This window comes from Sinocyclocheilus grahami, unplaced genomic scaffold (genome assembly GCF_001515645.1).
Source record: "Sinocyclocheilus grahami isolate Dianchi unplaced genomic scaffold, SAMN03320097.WGS_v1.1 scaffold426.1, whole genome shotgun sequence".
Taxonomy (NCBI): domain Eukaryota; kingdom Metazoa; phylum Chordata; class Actinopteri; order Cypriniformes; family Cyprinidae; genus Sinocyclocheilus; species Sinocyclocheilus grahami.
The window spans coordinates 1,621,343-1,641,026 of NW_015505605.1; the positions used below are offsets into that span (position 1 = coordinate 1,621,343).

Genomic DNA, 19,684 nt, shown 5'->3' on the forward strand with positions numbered 1-19,684 from the left:
AATTAAATACATCCAAAATGTATATTTTATATAAATATAATATTTAATAATATATATTTATTTATTATTTTACCTTTTATTACCATTAACCCCCCCCCACCCCACCTGATTCCAAGCTAGGGTCCCCAGTGAATTTTGTCCATTTTCACGACTGATTATAAATATATTTTGCAATATATTGCAAGACTTACCATAACATTTCTTATTTATTTAACTGTTGTATAAAATAATTTCCAAATTTGCACTCATTCATGACTCGTGTGATAACTTTATGAGACAAAAGCTCATTCAGGGGCATTTTTCCCCCTACATCTAGAATTGTAAGGGCTGTACTTGCCATCTTCGCGCTCTTGCAAACTGGATGCTCCGACTTGCCATAGAGTCCTTGTAGCCATGAGAGATGTGTCCATGTAGATGAGCAAATAAATCTGCATCTTAAGTGGCGTGTGGCGTTAACTTAACGTCGGTCGGCGTGTGGCGTTATTTTAACGCGTGGTGGCGTCTGCCGTTAACTTATCGCCTAACGGCGCTTATTTAACGCCTGGCGGCGTTATGAAAACGGCGTTTTAATATCGATACGGCGGTGGAAAGCGTGCGAATTATGACCCATATGGCTTTCCATACAGAATTTGTGTGGGAAACACTCAGCACCTGCAGTCTCTCAGTAGCTTTATGAAAAATGCTATGATAATGATCTGGCTTTTAGAACCCTTGTGTTTTAGCGCAATTAGTAAGCGAGAAAGCTGGGGAAGCGTGGTCATTTTCTGCAGTTGTTTTGACTGTTTGTGCAGGAGGAGATGGGCCTCCTCATGTCAAATGGATTTGAAAGGTTGTGATTTCCTGTTTTCCCTCTTCCAACTTCCTCCCCCCATTTATTCATCAATTTGTTCCATTGAACTCTACAGGGGAACTGCTCACAAAAGCCGTTGTCATGGGAACCCATTATAGTCTGGAACAGTCGGGGACTCGTGTCTCTGGGGTCTGGGAATTGAGAAAAAACATACAATGTGAAAATGGATTTACCATAGCCTATCTCTGTGCTTATGTCCAGCTTTTGGAGTGGTGCGCAGTGTGCACTCCATACACTGTTTTAAGTAGTATGTGAAGCAGAAAGCATTTGCAGTGCTCAACATTTCACACAGTAGTATAAAACTTTGCATGGCATTTGTTTGCGGCATTCAGCTGAAAATTACAATTATTTTGCACTTTTAATCCAGTTTTGTGTAAATATTTCTGAATTTGACCCTCCAATAATTTCAGTCAAGACAAAGGGAAAATTTGTGGCTGATATTACTTTCATTTTTGGGATCTGGTAGTCTAAGTAATCTGAGCAATTGACCCTTCGCTGGGAGTTTTTGATCTGACCAATCATAAAGCCGAATCTGCTATTTTTTCTGACAAACAAACCAGACAGGAGAGTACATTAACGTCAGTGGACTTGAACTTGAAAAATTGTGTTTATTGACATCTTTCCGTGGTTGAAACAAGATAGCTTCTTATGTTCATTCACGTTAATTTCATGCTATAACTAGTAAAGATAAAACTTTGATTGAACTGAGGTGCTATAGCAATCTGTCACGACATATTAAAGAGCCACAAAATGGTATTTATTGTTTGAATTTCATTAAAAAAAAGATTTGAAAGCTGAGTCATTGTTTTATACCAAAAGTAACCAGCTCTGTCTTGTCTGTTGGCACATTGTTAGTGTCCTGCCTCTTTGCAAAATTTACTGTGAACTAAGCCAATCTGAGATACTGAAAACACCAGATCATGAGCTGCTCACATGCAAATGAACACAGTGCTGTGCTTCACTCTATAATATGCAGCACATGTATTTATTTTTTGCTGAAAAGCCGTTATTTGAAAACCCATATTGTGATTTTGGTGTTATTTTTTTTATTCATGCTGCCCTATTAACATCACCTAAACACAGCACTTTCCTGATATGCGGGTTTGTCATGGAATTATTTCCAATTCTCAAAATAGATAATCCGTCCACATCTTTACTGATGTGTTTCTTCTCCCAGCTTTGTCACCTTCTATTTTTATGAAAGGAAATGAAGTGTGACTCTATCTGGTGTCATTTGGGATATAGAGGATTACAGGAACCTCTGGAGATGACAGAGACAGCAGACAAATAACTAACACTTCCATTCAGTGATGCCTTTTGACATGTTCATGTTAAAGTGCAGTAATTGGTCTGTCAAACAAAAGACCTATTTAAATGTCCCTCCACATGAAGACTCAAGTTCCTTGAAGCAGTGAACACACATGCTCCCTATACATACTAGAGCCTGACCGATATATTGTTTTGCTGATTTTATCGGCCGATATGAGCCTGTCGCAGATATATCTGTATCAATTTGCCGCCGATATGAATTTTTTTTACAGAATATAAAACGCAGATAAAATGCTTGTAAATTATGTAATTACATAGTTTGTCCAGCAGAGCTTGCTCCATTGTTTGCTACTGGCAACCTGGATGAAACGATTTAAAGCTTAAGTATATGGAATTCCATTGAAACGTTGACCGGCCATATCTCCATAACGGCGTTTTGGATCCACAACAAATTCAAGGGATCCCTTTAGCTCGAGGAACCCTCTCGAATGCCGAGTGTACGTCTCGAGGCCCTGTTTTGAATGAGACCACCCCCGCATCGATAGCCCCTGGGGTCAGGGAGTTATGAGTGGTTAAATTCGCGGTTGGGCGCCGACCGATCTGGCGATCCCGGTTGGCTAATGAGGGTGGTGTTCGAGAGGGCTCCTCGAGCTGAAGGGATCCCCCGAATTTGGTGGAGATCTGCCACCGCGTTTGCGGCTTGTAAATTATGTAATTACATAGTTTGTCCAGCAGAGCTTGCTCCATTGTTTGCTACTGGCAACCTGGATGAAACGATTTAAAGCTTATAATTATCTCATATCTCCATAACGGCGTTTTGGATCCACAACAAATTCAAGGGATCCCTTTAGCTCGAGGAACCCTCTCGAATGCCGAGTGTACGTCTCGAGGCCCTGTTTTGAATGAGACCACCCCCGCATCGATAGCCCCTGGGGTCAGGGAGTTATGAGTGGTTAAATTCGCGGTTGGGCGCCGACCGATCTGGCGATCCCGGTTGGCTAATGAGGGTGGTGTTCGAGAGGGCTCCTCGAGCTGAAGGGATCCCCCGAATTTGGTGGAGATCTGCCACCGCGTTTGCGAGAGAGTGACACCAGCCAACACTTTCACTTTAGTAAGTCTCATTCTGCCATGATTCCAGTTTCGAAGGGAACGTACACGTTACATTCAAAGGACATTAAATTGCGCGAGACATAAATTTAAATTGTATTTATTTACAGAGGTAGGCCTATATTATGTTTTACGGTAAAAAAACAGAAGTTGTGGTTGCCGGAATTGTACCGTAAAAAATATGGTAGCAACATTTCAGGTTTTACGGTTTTAACTTAAATTTACAGTTAAATACTGTAATTTCATTAACTGAAATAATGTTAATATACCAACCTACTGAAGTACTGAAATCTGTTTTGTACCTTTGTAATACACTGACATCCACCAAAAGGGGGTGGTGATGAGAAAGTCACATGATGAACCAAAGCCCATCACACGCAGCTTTTAAATAATAACATGTATAGAAGGTGCACAGTGTCATTCACACAAACACTAAACACCATCATGGTAACACATGAAACTGAAATAATGCAATAAACATTCATTTAACAACATTAGGTGTAACATACAACTCTAAAATATAAAACTGATTAAAAAAAACTAAGAAGAAACAATTATTTCAACAACAAAAAAACATAAAATTTGAAACGTAACGCAGGGAATTTTGGGAATGGAAATTTATTCACTGTAAATTATACGGTCTTTTTCACTTCCAAAAACGGTATACTACCGTAAAATTACATGTAATGTCCAATACAGTTTTTCACCGTATATAGTAGGAGAATTTACCATTAACCATTTAACAGGTTTTTACTGTAGCGTTTTTACAATCTTTTACCATTAAATTCACGGTTATTTTTTTACAATGTACTGTATTCTATATATAGTACCAGTCAAAAGTTTGGAGACACGAATGGGAAAGTGTCCGAACTTTTGACTGGTACTGTACTATTGTATACACAAAGAATATCAGCCTTTTTTTACTCCCTAATATCGGTATTGGTATCGGCCCCCAGAAAACCCATATCGGTCGGGCTCTAATACATACATACATATATACATAGTTATACATACATGCATATATATATATATTAAGGGTGTGCGATATTGACAAAAAAATATATCTCGATATTTTCTGGGATTTTATCGATAACGATAATTAGACAATATTTTGCTGAGTGTGTTATTGTTATTGCTGACTCCTAATGTTTTTAATATTCTTCATATTCTGTGTGGTGGTCAGTTCATACTGATAGAAATTAATCTTTTCTTATAAGTTTAAACTGATTTTTACATTTTATGGGCATTTTTACCTTTATAAAGCCATTTTTTCTAAAAGTGTCCATTATCTTTTGAGTCAAATTCTTACATTTAATCAGTGAATTAGAATAAGAAGACATTTGGGCTGTTACCAAGCAAATTAAATCAACACAGAAGCTGAAGTGGCATTTAGATGTATTTACACATACGTATTTTGTTTAATGCAAGACATGAATGCACTTAATCTGCAGTTACAAATGCATAAATAATGTTTTGATATATTAAACATAAAACGTTGAATACTGATATTTGAAATTATTTAAAACATGAAAAAAATCTAAAAATAAAAAACCGAAATTTGAAATTAAATCCGCCAGCAGGTGGCAGCAAGTGATTGTTAATAAGTGAGTCACTGCGATTGAACCAAATCATTTAAATGGTTGATTCATTCAAGAACGAAACACCGTCATGTTGCTCAGAGACACAAAACAGTGCTGTGGCTGTATTCGGAATGATTTTTGTTGGCGAAATAAAGCAAAAACAAGCAATATGGTGTCTAAAATGTAAGTTTCTTAATTAACTTATTGTTTATTGAATTCAATGTCACATTTGTAATCATGATAATTTTTGGAGAAAACGGCACTCTTTGTGTGAAATTGAATAACTATATGAAGTGGTATAAATATATAAATTTTCTGCCATCATGTCTTGAATTTGTGATCATTCTAAATGCATTTTAATAGACTGAATCATGCAGTGAAAGAAAACGCACTAAATGCGCACATGCACTAGTCTAGACTTCACGTAATGTATACGTGCGCTCTGTAGGGATGTTTTGAACGGTGTTTGCAAAATACTCGATAATGTCAAATCGCACATCGTTAAAACAACAATTACGATATTATCGCAGACGATATATATCGCACACCCCTAATATATATATATATATATATATATATATATATGTGTGTGTGTGTGTATGTGTGTGTGTGTATATATAGATAGACAGACAGACAGACAGACAGATAGATAGATACAGTAGATAGAGATATGATAGAATTCAAATTCTAATGATACCTCTGTCTAAAGAAAGAGAATCCTCTCAGAAACATTCAGCTCTCTATCCAGCCTCGTGATTCAACAATCTCTCTTACGCAACATTCATTCGATTTTGAAGGAAGAAGTGTGTGAAGTAGAGCGTGACTTAGAGAACCTCTCAGTTTCACATACTCCACTAACTCAAGTCTTCATAATTCAGTCAACTGAGCAGGTGAAATTAGAGAGAATTATATAAATGAGTTCTCTGTTGTTCCTTCAGGATGGATGGGGTTTGTTTAATACAGTGACACTCTTCATCCCTGACTGTAACATGACTTCATCTTATTCCTTACAGCCTGTGTTGAAGGATGAGTGTGTGTCATAAGAATAAATCAAGCAGGCACAAGATCAGGGCACGGCTGAATAGACCTGTGTGTGTGTGCTTGTTCTCAGATTTCCGTACCTGCATTAGATTTCATGGTGTTGAAATTCAGGTAGCTGAAAAGCAATTCAGTGATCAGATGACTGACTACTTGGATTGAGAGTTTCAACATGTGCTAGCAGTACAAAATTATGCAATGATGAACATGAGTAAACATTTACCATCATGCTTCTAGTCGGCATGAAAATTCACTCTTTTCTAAAAACGTTATAGATCTTATTAACAATTCATCAGTTTATGTTTTATAATATAATCAAAATGTCATATGTTTCAAATTCAAGCGTCAGTCAGTCTCTATAGTAAAACTCCTCATATTGTGATTTTGTTCCCCATATTTTCATGTTGGTTGCTTAATGCGAGGAATATTCCACATTCTTGTTGCCACATGACTTCTGGAGGGGAAAAAAACATATTTGCACACCTTAGATAAACTTTGATGGTAAATCTTCCACTGTTAGAAAAAGCATGAGTCATGAATGATGTTTTCTTTAGTAGACAGCTTGTATTGTCTTTGATTTGAATTGTCAGTGAGAGTCAGACTATTGTTCTTAAAGGGGTCATATGATGCGATTTCAAGTTTTCCTTTCTCTTTGGAGTGTTACACGTGCGTGTGTGTGAGAGAGAGGGGGGGGCGGGGTCACATCACAGTGGAGTCAGCTGTCTTAACCGTGGCTTGTGTACTGCATCATCACTGTGTCTGTCACGCGACTCTGTTCCCCTTTCGGGCTTGAACTGATGGTAAAACTGACATTATTTACTGTCTTTACATTTATTTTGAAAGATGAAGCTCGCTATTATGGTAAGGGGCGTTACATTTCTGACGAGTGCTTGCGGTGTTCGGCCAATCACAATGCACTGGGTCAGCTGGCCAATCAGAGCAGACTGTGCTTGTCGGAAGGAGGGACTTTGTAGAAAACTAAGCGTTTGAGAGAGGCGGGGCATAGAGGACCTACAATAATGTACAGCATTTAAAAAATAATGTGTTTTTTGAACATTAAAGCATGTCAACATTTTCTGTTACACCAAATACACAAAATAATGATCTTTAAAAAAGCATCATATGACCCCTTTAATATCCCATTTAAACCGTGTATTATGTCACAGTTCCTTATAAAGTTATTGGCCAGTTGGCAAACTAATTTTCTTGCAAATGCCTATTTTTACTCTATGTACGTTTATATATATGAAATTGTGAAACTTTGAGTGTCAAAGAAAAAAACTCTGTTTGGGAAACACGTCTGTTGTATTAGAAAGGCAAAATTGCATCAGTCTTGTGAGAGGATGGAATTTGATCATAACTGTGTGTGGAGTGCCACAGTAGGAAACACTCAGTCACTAGAGTGACTGTGAGTGAGTGTTTGTGCTGGAGGACTCATATACAGAAGAAAACCCCATCACGCAGATTTTACATGGGCAGGCTTTGTGGACGAGGCCAGTGGGAGTTAGTGGTGGGATAAATGACGTTGCTATAATCTCATTATGTTCAGACTTCTTTTCCATAGACTCAGCAAACCACATTAAATTAAAATAAACAGTGGCACAAAAATGGTCGATACACTGCTAAGTCGATGCTTTCATTTTCTTTCAGCACAAATCTGTTGATTTTAATGAAGTTTAGTGCCATTAAAAGTGGCATTGTCATTAACCTGTGCCATTCTGTTAGCCCACATATGACAGAAAGTGAAAATTGGATTTTACCCAGCAGTCTGTCTGTATTCACCCATTCCTGATTTTTATTTATTTAATGAAGACAAACATAGGTGCAATAACATGATTTAGGGAAAAATCACACTAGAAGTGATTATGTTTGATTTTTGCAATAAGGTATGAGAGGCTGTGCTATATTGTGAATATTGTGTACTTTCTCACAGCTGAAACCTTGTACTAACTTATAAGCATCTAGGGCTCTCAACTATTCGTTTTATAATGTATCTGATAGCTCTCTGTCCTCTTATCTCCATTTCCTGCAGTGGAGAAGTTTTTTATTTCATGGAAACAATTAAATACCCCATGCTGTGATGTGTTTCAGTTTAATTCAATGCTGGTTTGCTGCCAAATGATGATTTATGAGTGAAAATATCACAAAGAGAGACAGAAGTGATGGTGTGATCCATCAGAATGGATGTGCAGTGGCTGGGCAGGGGAGGATAACAAGAGATACTCATTCATGTTTTTACACATTTTAAATTAATTTATCATCTTTTCCCTGTAGAACTCTTTGAAGAAGAGAGGTGCCAGACCAAACAGCAAACCTGATAAAAAAGCATCGCCTCAGGTAATACACTCTACTACAATACATCTGATGACTTAGTTTTCTTCTATTGTGATATTATTACGATTTGAAAGAGGACTGGTAAAGTACAGCAATGATATCAGACTGTACTTTTAGAAGCAGGTGTTATTGATTTAAAACTTACATTGTCTTTGTAATCCTATAGGGGATCCTATACCTCCTTCATAATCTCTCCTACCAGAACTTAATGGAATAGTTCACCCAAAAATGAAAAGTGATTAATTACTTGCCCTTATGTTGTTTCAAACCTGTAAGGCCTTCTTTCATCTGCAGAACACAAATTAAGATATTTATGATGAAATCCAAGAGCTTTCTGACGATGCATAGACAGCAACGTAACTACCACATTCAAGGCCCAGAAAGGTCCCAGAAAGGAACACTGTGTTTACAATCAGAGGAATGCACACGCAAGTGTTGTGGTACTTTCGTAAACGCATGTCAAAGACTGACACGGAAGAGAAGAAATTGCTGAATAAAGTCATTATTTTTGTTTTATTTGCACACAAAATGTATTCTCATAGCTTCATAACATTACAGTTGAACCACTGATGTCACATGGATTATTTTAACGATGTCCTTACTACCTTTCTGGGCCTTGAACGTTTAAGTTGTGTTGCTGTCTATGCAGGGTCAAGCTCTCGGATTTCATCAAAAATATCTTCATTTGTGTTCCGAAGATGATCGAACGACTTACGGGTTTGGAATGACATTAGGGTGAGTAATTAATGACTGATTTTCCATCAAGAACTGTGTGAAGCAAGGCCTTTTTGGCCACTGGCTCCAGCACCAGTACAGTAGTAGAGGAAAAGGGGTATAAGGGGACAGTGTATTGTTTAATGTTGTAGTGGCTAATAATTGTTTGGTCTCTGCAAATGTTCCTCTCCAGCCTCCAGAGGACAGTTCAGACCTTAAGTGCCAGCTTCACTTCGCCAAGGAGGAATCAGCTCTCATGTGCAAGAAACTCACCAAGATGGTTAAAGACAACGAGGCCATGAGGGAGGAACTGGCAAAGTATCGCTCTCTGTACGGAGATGTTGATGCCTCACTTACTGTCGAAGAGGTCGCCGATTCTCCTCACACCCGAGAGGCTGAGGTCAAAGTCCACCTGAAACTGGTGGAAGAGGAGGCGAACCTTCTAAGCCGACGGATCGTAGAGTTGGAGGTGGAGAACCGCGGCCTTCGTGCCGAAATGGATGATATGAAGATCCAAGATTCCCCGGGTGGAGTCGGAAGTCAGCTGCTGCTTTCCACGTCTGAGAATGTGATGGAGCTACAGCGCCACCTACAGTTTGTGGAAGAAGAGGCGGATCTGCTGCGGCGCTCCCTGATAGAAATGGAAGAGCAAAACAAGCTGTTGATGAACGAGCTCAACCACTACAAGTCTGAGCTTCCCGCTGTCACTGAAATAGAGCCGTTGTCATCCACAACCATCACTTCACCCATGATCATCCCTGGTGCTTCTGAAGATGGAGGATCTGGTCTAAGCGAAGCCAGCCATAAAGAACTACTTGCTGCCAGGCTTCAGATCGCAGAGCTGAACGGCAAAGTAAAGAAGCTCCAGTATGAAAACCGTGTGCTTCTGTCCAACCTTCAACGCTGCGACTTGGCCTCCAACCAGGGCTCCACACGTCCAGTACTGGAGACTGATGCTGAAGCAGGGGACTCGGCTGAGTGCGTCCCCAGCCAGGTGCACCGTGAAGGCCCAGTTGGTGACGAGCAGAACGATATTCTGGAGGAGAAGAATCTGAAAGTTTCAGGAACAAGTCACACTCATACTGCTCAGTGCCTCAGCATAAAAGACCTTTTCGCCATCCGCGACCAGGCACAACTTGTTACCTCAGCCATTCAGCTTCTGACATCACCCGACCCCTCCTGTATCTTACCAGATGCCGTCTATCATAAGATTACGACAGACGAGTCTGCAGAACCAGTTCTGCTAGAGAAGAGCCAGACCCAGAGCTCCACGCTGCCCCTGGTGGAGGCCCTGCATGGCAGACTGCAGTCCCTCCAGGCTCAGCTACAGGCCCTCAGTGAGAGGGTGGATGCCTTGGGGCAGCCCCCAGAGAGGGAGCGTGTGGAAGGGATGTCCCTGATGCCCCTGTTGTCTGAGGCAGAAGACCCTGCAGCAAATTGCTCATGCCCTGCAGATGCTCAGTTCAACCAGAACACGACCCAACAGAAGGTATACACACAATCTCTTGGTCAAATATTCCCTTGCATCTTTATTCTTTCCTTTTTGCTTGGAGTTTTGTCTGTTTTTACCAGCAAGTTTCCTTTTTGTTGCTTTGCTTGATTAGATCATTGAGTTGTATTTACACGGCCCTATCCCTTAGAAAGGTTTGCCGACCACTATAACAATGCATGCTTGTAGTGCATTATAAGGCCTCATAGTGGATAGCATTTAGGCCTCTAATGGAGTAGATCATCATTATTGTGGTAAAGAACTGACCCGTTGTAAAGGTTTTCATTTTGATTGAGGAATCCACTTTTCTGGTAATTGATATTGTATGTGTAGATCCAAATGATATGAATAATTTGGTATAATATGGTATAATAATTTATTATAAAATGTAGACTTGGCTGTTTCCAATAATTTTTTGACCTGACTATTCAAGCAATCATAATGAGATGTCTAATCCATGCATGTTAGCAAATAAGTGTAAAATCATTATTTGATATTCATAGATATTTTCAAAGAAAGATAATATCTCAGTATCTTAAAGGATTAGTTTACTCACCCCATGTCTTCCAAGATGTTCATGTCCTTATTTCTTCAGTATAAAAGAAATTAAGATTTTGAGGAAAACATTCTAGGATTTTTCTTCAATGGGAACCAATGTGTTGAAGGTCCAAATTGCAGTTTTAATGTAGCTTCAAGGGGCTCTACACGATCCCAGCCAAAGAATAAGGGTCTTATCTAGTAAAACAATCAGTCTTTTTCTAAAAAAAAAAATATATATATATATATATATACTTTTTAACCACAAATGCTTGTCTTGCACTAGCTCTGCATCCATTATGTAGTCATATTGGAAAGGCGGAAGTATTGACCCAGTGTTTACAAAGGGAATGTGTAAAGAAAGTCAAACTCCCTTTACAAAAAAAGGTAAAACAACGATGTCAGACGATTTTGAAGTGGGAGGAGAAAATGAGATGGAGTTACCTTACCCTACCTTTTTGAACTGGAGTACACAGACGAAGAACTAACCACGTATGACCTTTGCAAAGTTATTACGTAATGCGTGAGGTTACTGACGCGTATCACAGAGCTAGTGCAAGACGAGCATTTGTGGTTAAAAGTATATAATTTAGCTTTTTTTTTTTTTTTTGGAAAATGACCAATCGTTTTGATAAGACTCTTATTCCTCAGCTAGGATTGTGTAGAGCCCTTTGAAGCTGCATTGAAACTGTAGTTTGGTCCTTCAACCCCTTGGCCACCACTGAAGCCCACTACATGGAGAAAAATCCTGGAATGTTTTCCTCAAAAACCTTCATTTCTTTTCGACTGAAGAAAGTAAGACATGAATATCTTGGATGACATGGGGGTGAGTAAATGATCAGGAATTTGTTTATTCTGGAGGTGAACTAATCCTTTAAAGCCACAGGTCACCAAAAAAATCAGTCATCATTTGCTCACCCTCATGCCATACAAAACCTGTATGAGTTTCTTTCGCCTGTGGAACATGAAAGATGATATTTGGAAGAACGTTTCAACTGTTTTTGTTCATCCAATGAAAGTCAGCAGGGTCCAATACAATACTGTTGTATTAGACAGAAAAACACTGAAAGATTTTTCATTTTCTGACACATTTGAGGTTTAATCTAACAGGCATTCATTTAGGCTCCATTAGAGGCCCAGCTCTTGAGATCCAATCCAGACTCTTCCCTTCCTCCTTCTCTCTCTCTTTTTCCTCACTGCATGGGCACCATGACCTGTGGTCGCTGCAACATTTCTTCCTTTGTTTTTCTTCTTCTTCTTCTCCCTCTCTTTATGATTCCTTTGTTTCCCACTACCCCATTTCCTGTTTCCTCCTCCTCAAACCAAAGATGATGCTTTCACTTCTTGTTGTTTTGCTTCTTTTTGCCATTTTGTCTTATTCCACAATGGCCAAACTGTTTTTCCTATACATACTTTTCATTGTCTTGTGAGTTTTTATTTGCTGGTGCTTTATAGGTATCATTAAGCCTTTTTTTCTCCATGTTTCATTTGTCATTTTGTTTAAATATGTCTATTCTGTCCTTACATCCCTCCAAATGTTTTATATACCCATATTACACATCACCTTTTTTGATTCCGTCATCATATTCCACTTGATCTCGTCTGTCTTCTATCATGCTCGTCTTTTATTGTTGTTTTTTGTTTTCCTTCATTAACTTGCCCATGCATGCATGCAACAGCCTGATTCTAGAGACCAGCCAGATTGTGAGGTCAAAGTTCACCCGTGCAAGGCAGAGGAGGAGAGCAACAGCCACAAAGACAGCAACAAAGACGAGGAATCTGAATTAAAGGAAACAAACTCTGATCTGGTAAGGCACTACAAAAAAAATTTCACTTCTGCTGTTGTCTTACAACTGAACACACAATGGCTCTGTTCCAAAACCCATTGTTCGCCTAGAAAGTTTTTAAGTGATCTCTTTTGGACAAAATCTGAGGCAGCATGTTGCTCATCCTTCATGCATAAGGCAATCCCAGAATGCATTTAATCCATAGAATTAGTGGTGCTTTCAGTTCTCTCAGTTGATAACTGGTACATTTCAAAAGCTCAGAAGTTACAATGAAGACTCAAATCTGAATTTCCTAGGGAATTGGGAAGTTAGGGTTTAGGTAATGACTGCAAAGTCTATTAAATGGGACATTCATAGAATCTGAAGAATATTTATGTGGTTAAAATATAAAAATACCCATGAGTTCATAAACAAAACAAAGCCTGTTCACCCATGCAGAGATATGAGCAAATATAGTTCTCACTGCCAACCTGGTTTAGTTTTGCCCTAGCCCCACTACGCACTTACATTACACTATATTTACCTCAGTACAGAAACTGATGGGTCTGTACAGACTGAGCCCTACTTCTTTATTTTCTCTAGTAAATTTGGTGCAATTTGGAAGGCCAGTGATCTGTTAGGTTTGCACAAGATGTCATAAAAAACTCCTGAGAAATATGCAGTATTTAAATTGAAGGCAGTTTCAAGTTTTGACATCATGATTAAAAATAGTCCATTATGCCAAGCTTTAAATCATGAAAGAATGCATTATGTGATTTGGTGTCCCAAACACTGTGCCAAACGCCCTTGCAGCATTCCAGTGAAACCTCCAGTCATCAACAGTTTCCACCCAAACAATTTATCATCCACCATTTCCACTAACTAGCAAATGTGATTTTCACGAAGAAAAAGAGACAACTGTGATCTTGTGATCAAGCTCTGATCTCATGTTTTGAAATTTAGGGTGGGTTCAATGTAAAAAAAAAAATCAAAATATTATATTTCATATATAGAAGTCATGTATATTTAGGCGTTTTTTTTATTTCATTTTTTTACCTCAGCCTGATATGAATTGTTTCTTAGAGGGCTTAATATCATTTATATCATTATATTTTTAAGTTGAACGCAGGGGTCTCAAGAAACAAGTTTGTTTTTGTTAAAAACTGCCAAAGATGCCCATCTGCAAGTGTATGCTTGTTGCAGACTTATTTTTAGCAGTGGTGCTTTAACTTGATCCCATTTAAACCACCTACTATCAACTACTAATCCAAACAAAATCTAAGAAAATATCTGGTTGACCAAACAATCGACTATTCTAGAACTAGGTTGTGTCTTACAGAAAGACAAATAATACAGACTGTGCTCTCTGCAAACTTGATGTCATGTTCAGACGGTTTCTAATCTAATTTGATGGGGTTATTATTTTGCCACTGTAGCACAGAAACATTCAACATTTACAAAGCAGCAAGTTTTGCCATTTGTTCCAGTTTATTTGTATTACAGATACTGTGCAGCTACAGCATTTACCAATTACGTGCATTCTCTCTCCTTCTCTCTGTTTTCATGTTGTTCTCTAGCTGACAGAGCAGGTTGGTGAGCTGCTCACTCTGTTGTCTGAGGCGAGAGAGAAGGCTCAGGGAGCACATGAAGCACTGTCACAGGAGAGACAGGCGCGCCACAACGACACGCATAAACTCTCTCAGGTGCAAACACGTTAATACATGCTGTGCTAATTTAGATCTTTCTGAAACACTGAACACTTGATAAAGTGAAACCCTAACCTTAAAATCTGATTGTTCCAGACCTGCATCCAGACAGTTTTAATGTCTCTCTTGTTCTTTATCTCTAGATTCAGGAAGAGCATCAGAAGGCTCTCCTCCGCTGTGATTTCCAGCTGCAGAGTCTGAGCCTGCAGACGCGTCTGCAGCAGAAGCTGTGGAGTCAGGAGAGAAACCTGCTGGTGCAGGAGTCACAGCAGCTCAAAGAGAGCCTGCTCCTCATCAGCCTCAAGCTGCGCTGGCTCCTCAAACAGTGGAGACTCGGCAAGAAACTAGACACCGAGAGCAAGGATATCCTAGAGGTATGGAGCCTTTTTTATTTGGTGAATTCACTAGGAATGAATTGTGCAAATTGTGCCTTGTTTGTAAACGAAGGAAGGAAGACAATGCAAAGACTGTTTTTTCCACAGCTTGGCACTGCCCAGCATCTTGTTGTCTTCAGAGCCATCTTTATCGTTTGGTTTCTGCTTAGTCCTGTGTGTTTGCCTCTTTCGTAAACACTACATGTGCGAATCGGTGGGTGGGGCTAAACAGGCAGAGATGTCGAGGCGTTTATCTTCTTCTGTGGAGGCGGTGCTTATCCACACTATTACATCATACAGTAGAACATTCCAAAAGCTGTCGTTTTTGCAGATTGGCTTCAGTATAAGCCGTTTTTAGGCTAATGACAAAGTTTTGAGTTCTGAAACTTACAGGACGTTTTTATAGTACAAAGACCTCTTATATGTCAAAAGATCAAAGGAATTTTGGTTTCTCAGTTCATTACCCCTTTAAAATAAATTAAAACGGGAAACAGCTATTTTAAATTTTAATAATATTTCACAATATTACTTCATGCTTTTAATGTATTATAATCAAATAAATGCAGCCTTGGTTAGCATAAGAGAGTTCTTTCACAAAAATTTTACCGACAGCAACATTTTTGAACCGCGTACTTTATAAATATTATTTAAGTCCGGTATGTTTTTCCAGGTTAACAGCGTAAAAGATCTTCGTATCTTGCTTGAGGAAGATGGCCTGTCTTCCCACTATGGAGACAACAAGATGTCAGCTGCTGAGGAGCAGCCACTCAACCCTACACCCAAAGAGCACAGCCTGGCAGAGAAAAGCTGCCCACAGGTGGGTTAAAACAGAGATTGGCACAACTCCTTACTTCTGCACAATACTAACATGCTTTACATTTGAATCTTATTATGGTCAAGGCTTCATGGGGATGTTCATGTAAACAGCTTCCGTCTCCTGTTGTCCTCAGCAGCCTGGTGGATTCGGCAGTACTCTGTCGGACCTGAAGGTGGCGCTACAAGACCTGAGCGCTGAGCTGCGCGAGGAGCGTCAGAGTTCACAGGAGTTAACGCAGCAGTTTGCCCGTGCTAAAGCATCATGGGAAGTTGAACGGATGGAACTCAAGAGCATTATCACTCAGGTGAGTGATAATGGCTGAATTTATAACTGGTCTTTTCCATAATTCAAGTGCCAAAATTTGTTTCTAAAGAACTCGACGTCTACATTTTACATAGTAAATGCCTGAAAATGCAGTGTGTTTCCTGCTTTGCATTTTGAAACTTTATAATAAAAGCGTCAAGTGACTTTTAAATCAAAATATTCCTGTAGCCAACAGTAAATTTGTGTAGATCAATCCATGTCATCAGCAGGACTGTGGACAGTTGTTGAAGACTTATCTTAGCTGGAATTATCCCTTTAAGATTTGAAAGCAGTTTAAATGAAAATGTTGTTATGGAGAGACCAAAACTGAACTAATACATAGCCAAAAAAAGATATCTGTAAGTATCTGTAATTTGTAATTACAAAGATGCTCCTATCAAAGATTTACAGCAGTGGAAGGAATAATTATGCATGCAGTCGTTTTCTGTTACTTTTTTTTTTTATAATTAAAAAAATATATATTTATAGAGTACTTTGTAGATACATTACAGAGTACTTTGTCAAGTGGGAAAATTCTCTGTTAAATACATTGTGGCTTGTAACACAATAAAATCTGAAAGAGTCCATAGAGGTGAATCATTTTATTGGTACTTCGCATTGTAGGTGTAAAGTAATTACTTTAACATTGATCTCACTGTGTAATTTAACTCCTGCATTCAGGGCCATAGTCATTGATTTAACATACACAGATTACAGTAATGCGTCTTGGGAGATTCATTCTGGAAGCCTCTGTAGAAGAGCTTTTGAAGCCAGATACATTTATTGTGATCAGTTTGCTGTCACACAGGCTGAAAAGATGCTGGATGTGGCCTGAAATTTTGTTATTTGATCTGGTGTTGGTTAGGACATGCACCAGTATTCTGGGGTGAGAGCTGTGTGAGCCATCTGCAGTGTGTCAGCAGCAATGTGGCATTTCACTGGGGGGCGAGAGGGAGTGTGTGTGCTTACAGTTTGTTTCTGGGCATGATAGTGAAAGATGAGTTTAATATCTTTGCTCTGAGATGCATTCATGACTACAGTCTACTTAAATGGCGTAATTAATGAGCTGGGGGAGGAAGAGGATTTAGACAGTTTGTGGATCAGTCTGATAAAAACAGAGGGCTACAGTTGAGAAACAAATATGGAATAAAGTAGTGATGCAGTGAATTTTGACAATGATGGAAAATGGGACGTTTTGACTTACACCGTGTCCTAACTTCACGCGATGCGACGAGATTCCAGCGACAAGCAATTTGGGTGTCCACACTAGACGCGATGCGACAGAATAAATCAAATATCACAGCCAATCAGAAGCGTGTGTAGGTGGGCTCTCTCTGGAAGTGCTCTGCACTCACAACGAAATGGATAAGTTTATAATCTAATTCATAAATATTAAAAAAAAAATTTAACATTATTAAAAGTACATACTGAGTGACTGATACCATCTTTGTTATGGAATACACTCAGTGAGTTCAGTTTTATCGTACATCTTTGCTTTAATTTATTTTCAAGATCTGAGGTAAACTGTCTGTTTTTGCTTTAAGTATGGCTATAAATGCCACGCAATATGATAGTCAAACTTTTAACATTGAATAAAGCACATAATCTGTACCTGAGATTATAACTCTTTTGTTTCTTTTTTGCAAACCATTTATTGGAGCTGAATACCATGAACAAAAATCAACAGGCTACATAAAAACTGGACTCTTTAAGAGCCGTTTGTGTGCAAAATAGATTCTGCATGATTCTGGATAAATTGAGTTTTTTGTTGTTTTTTTCCCCCAATGGACGTTGTGGCAATTTTTTTTAACATTATTAAAAGTACATACTGAGTGACTGATACCATCTTTGTTATGGAATACACTCAGTGAGTTCAGTTTTATCGTACATCTTTGCTTTAATTTATTTTCAAGATCTGAGGTAAACTGTCTGTTTTTGCTTTAAGTATGGCTATAAATGCCACGCAATATGATAGTCAAACTTTTAACATTGAATAAAGCACATAATCTGTACCTGAGATTATAACTCTTTTGTTTCTTTTTTGCAAACCATTTATTGGAGCTGAATACCATGAACAAAAATCAACAGGCTACATAAAAACTGGACTCTTTAAGAGCCGTTTGTGTGCAAAATAGATTCTGCATGATTCTGGATAAATTGAGTTTTTTGTTGTTTTTTTCCCCCAATGGACGTTGTGGTTCTCTCGTGATTCTGAAGAAAAAACATTAGACAACTTAACAAAATCACATCTAATTTATGAATTAATGATTAAATGACTCACTCAAGATGTACTTGTTTCATTACTGGATGAATAAGCGTTCTTGAACGATTCAAAGACAAATACATTTTAACAGCCCCTTTTCGCCACCTACTGGCGTAACAATGTAATCGACTCTCTTTAGGTCAACGGCAGCGCGAACACAAATTTAAATGTTCAAATCGCACTGGTGTGATCGTACTCTGCACGGACGAACCACGTGATCACAACATTGATCGCACACGTCAAAGGTTGAGGAATGAAACAGACGAATCATTGTAATTTAGGAATAGAATCACGTTGGTGTTTGAATCGTGTTCGCGATCTTTAACGATCTATTAAATTAAAGTGCTTTGTCATGTTGGTGGTGACACCTCTTTTGCAACATGTTTAGCTATCACATATATTATACTTAGCATTTTTGGCTTCTGATCGCAAATGTAGCCAAACTTTGGAGCGCTTAGATTAGCGAGCAAGGTCCTGGCAGATCGCTAGGTCTGGTCCTCACAGATGAAGAAAAAGCACATATGAATCGATAGGCGGAATCGAAATTTTAATTTGACAACCAGTGTCTGATTCCTGACCTTAAGTATCCGATTCTGGAATCGGAATCGATTTTCGATTCCCAACCCTAGTTATAGTCATAGTGCCACCTACTGTTAATAGGAAGTGACATGTTTAACACTGTGATGCACTATTAGCAATACAGTAAAATATGCCATTGTGTACTAAACATGCTAGAAACATGCTCAAACATGCTAGCAACACTTGCTTAGTGCTAAAGCATGCTATTAACACCATCAAACAGGAAGTTGTTGTAACTCGTGCATACAACGTCCAATCTGCCAAAAAACTTCACATGTTTGATAAGAGTCCTTGCCTGAAGATATCTACATGCTCATATTCGGTTATAGTTATAGCGCCACCTACTGGCAACAGGAAGTGACATGTTTAACACTGTGATGCACTATTAGCAATACAGTAAAATATGCCGTTGTGTACTAAACATGCTAGAAATATGCTCAAACATGATATCAACACTTACTAAGTCCTAAAGCATGCTATTAATGCCATGAAAAAGGAAGTTGTGAAACAGGAACTCATGCATACAATGCCCAATGTGCCCCAAACTGCACACGTTTTATAAGAGTCCTGGCCTGAACACATCTAAAGGCCAATATTCAGTTATAATTTCAGCGCCACCTGCTGGCAACAGGAAATTACTTGTTTTACACTAACTTAAACATGCAATGTCCGATCTACCCATAACTTCACATGTTTGGTAAGAGTCCTGGCCTGAAAACATTTAAATCCCAATATTCAGTTATAATTTATAGCGCCACCTGTTGACAACAGCACATTTCATGTTTTACACTAACTCAAACATACCATGTTCAATCTGCACCAAATTTCACAGATTTGATAAAAGTTCTGGTCTGAAGACATCTACATGCCAACATTCAGTTACAGTCATAGCGCCACCAGCTGGCAGTAGAAAGTTTGGCACATATAAATGTCTTCCTCCTATATTTATCACTTTAAA

General features: G+C 38.7%; 1 protein-coding gene across 1 annotated transcript in view; it reads left to right on the forward strand.

Moving 5' to 3' along the window:
- LOC107551509 (protein SOGA1-like) overlaps nucleotides 1-19,684 on the forward strand; it is a 56,378-nt gene that overhangs the window by 28,648 nt on the left and 8,046 nt on the right. The window contains exons 3-9 of the mRNA XM_016233124.1: nucleotides 8,119-8,181; nucleotides 9,086-10,381; nucleotides 12,598-12,726; nucleotides 14,262-14,387; nucleotides 14,534-14,764; nucleotides 15,435-15,581; nucleotides 15,715-15,885. Of these exons, the coding sequence (XP_016088610.1) occupies nucleotides 8,119-8,181; nucleotides 9,086-10,381; nucleotides 12,598-12,726; nucleotides 14,262-14,387; nucleotides 14,534-14,764; nucleotides 15,435-15,581; nucleotides 15,715-15,885 (2,163 nt within the window). The remainder of the gene's footprint in view (nucleotides 1-8,118; nucleotides 8,182-9,085; nucleotides 10,382-12,597; nucleotides 12,727-14,261; nucleotides 14,388-14,533; nucleotides 14,765-15,434; nucleotides 15,582-15,714; nucleotides 15,886-19,684) is intronic.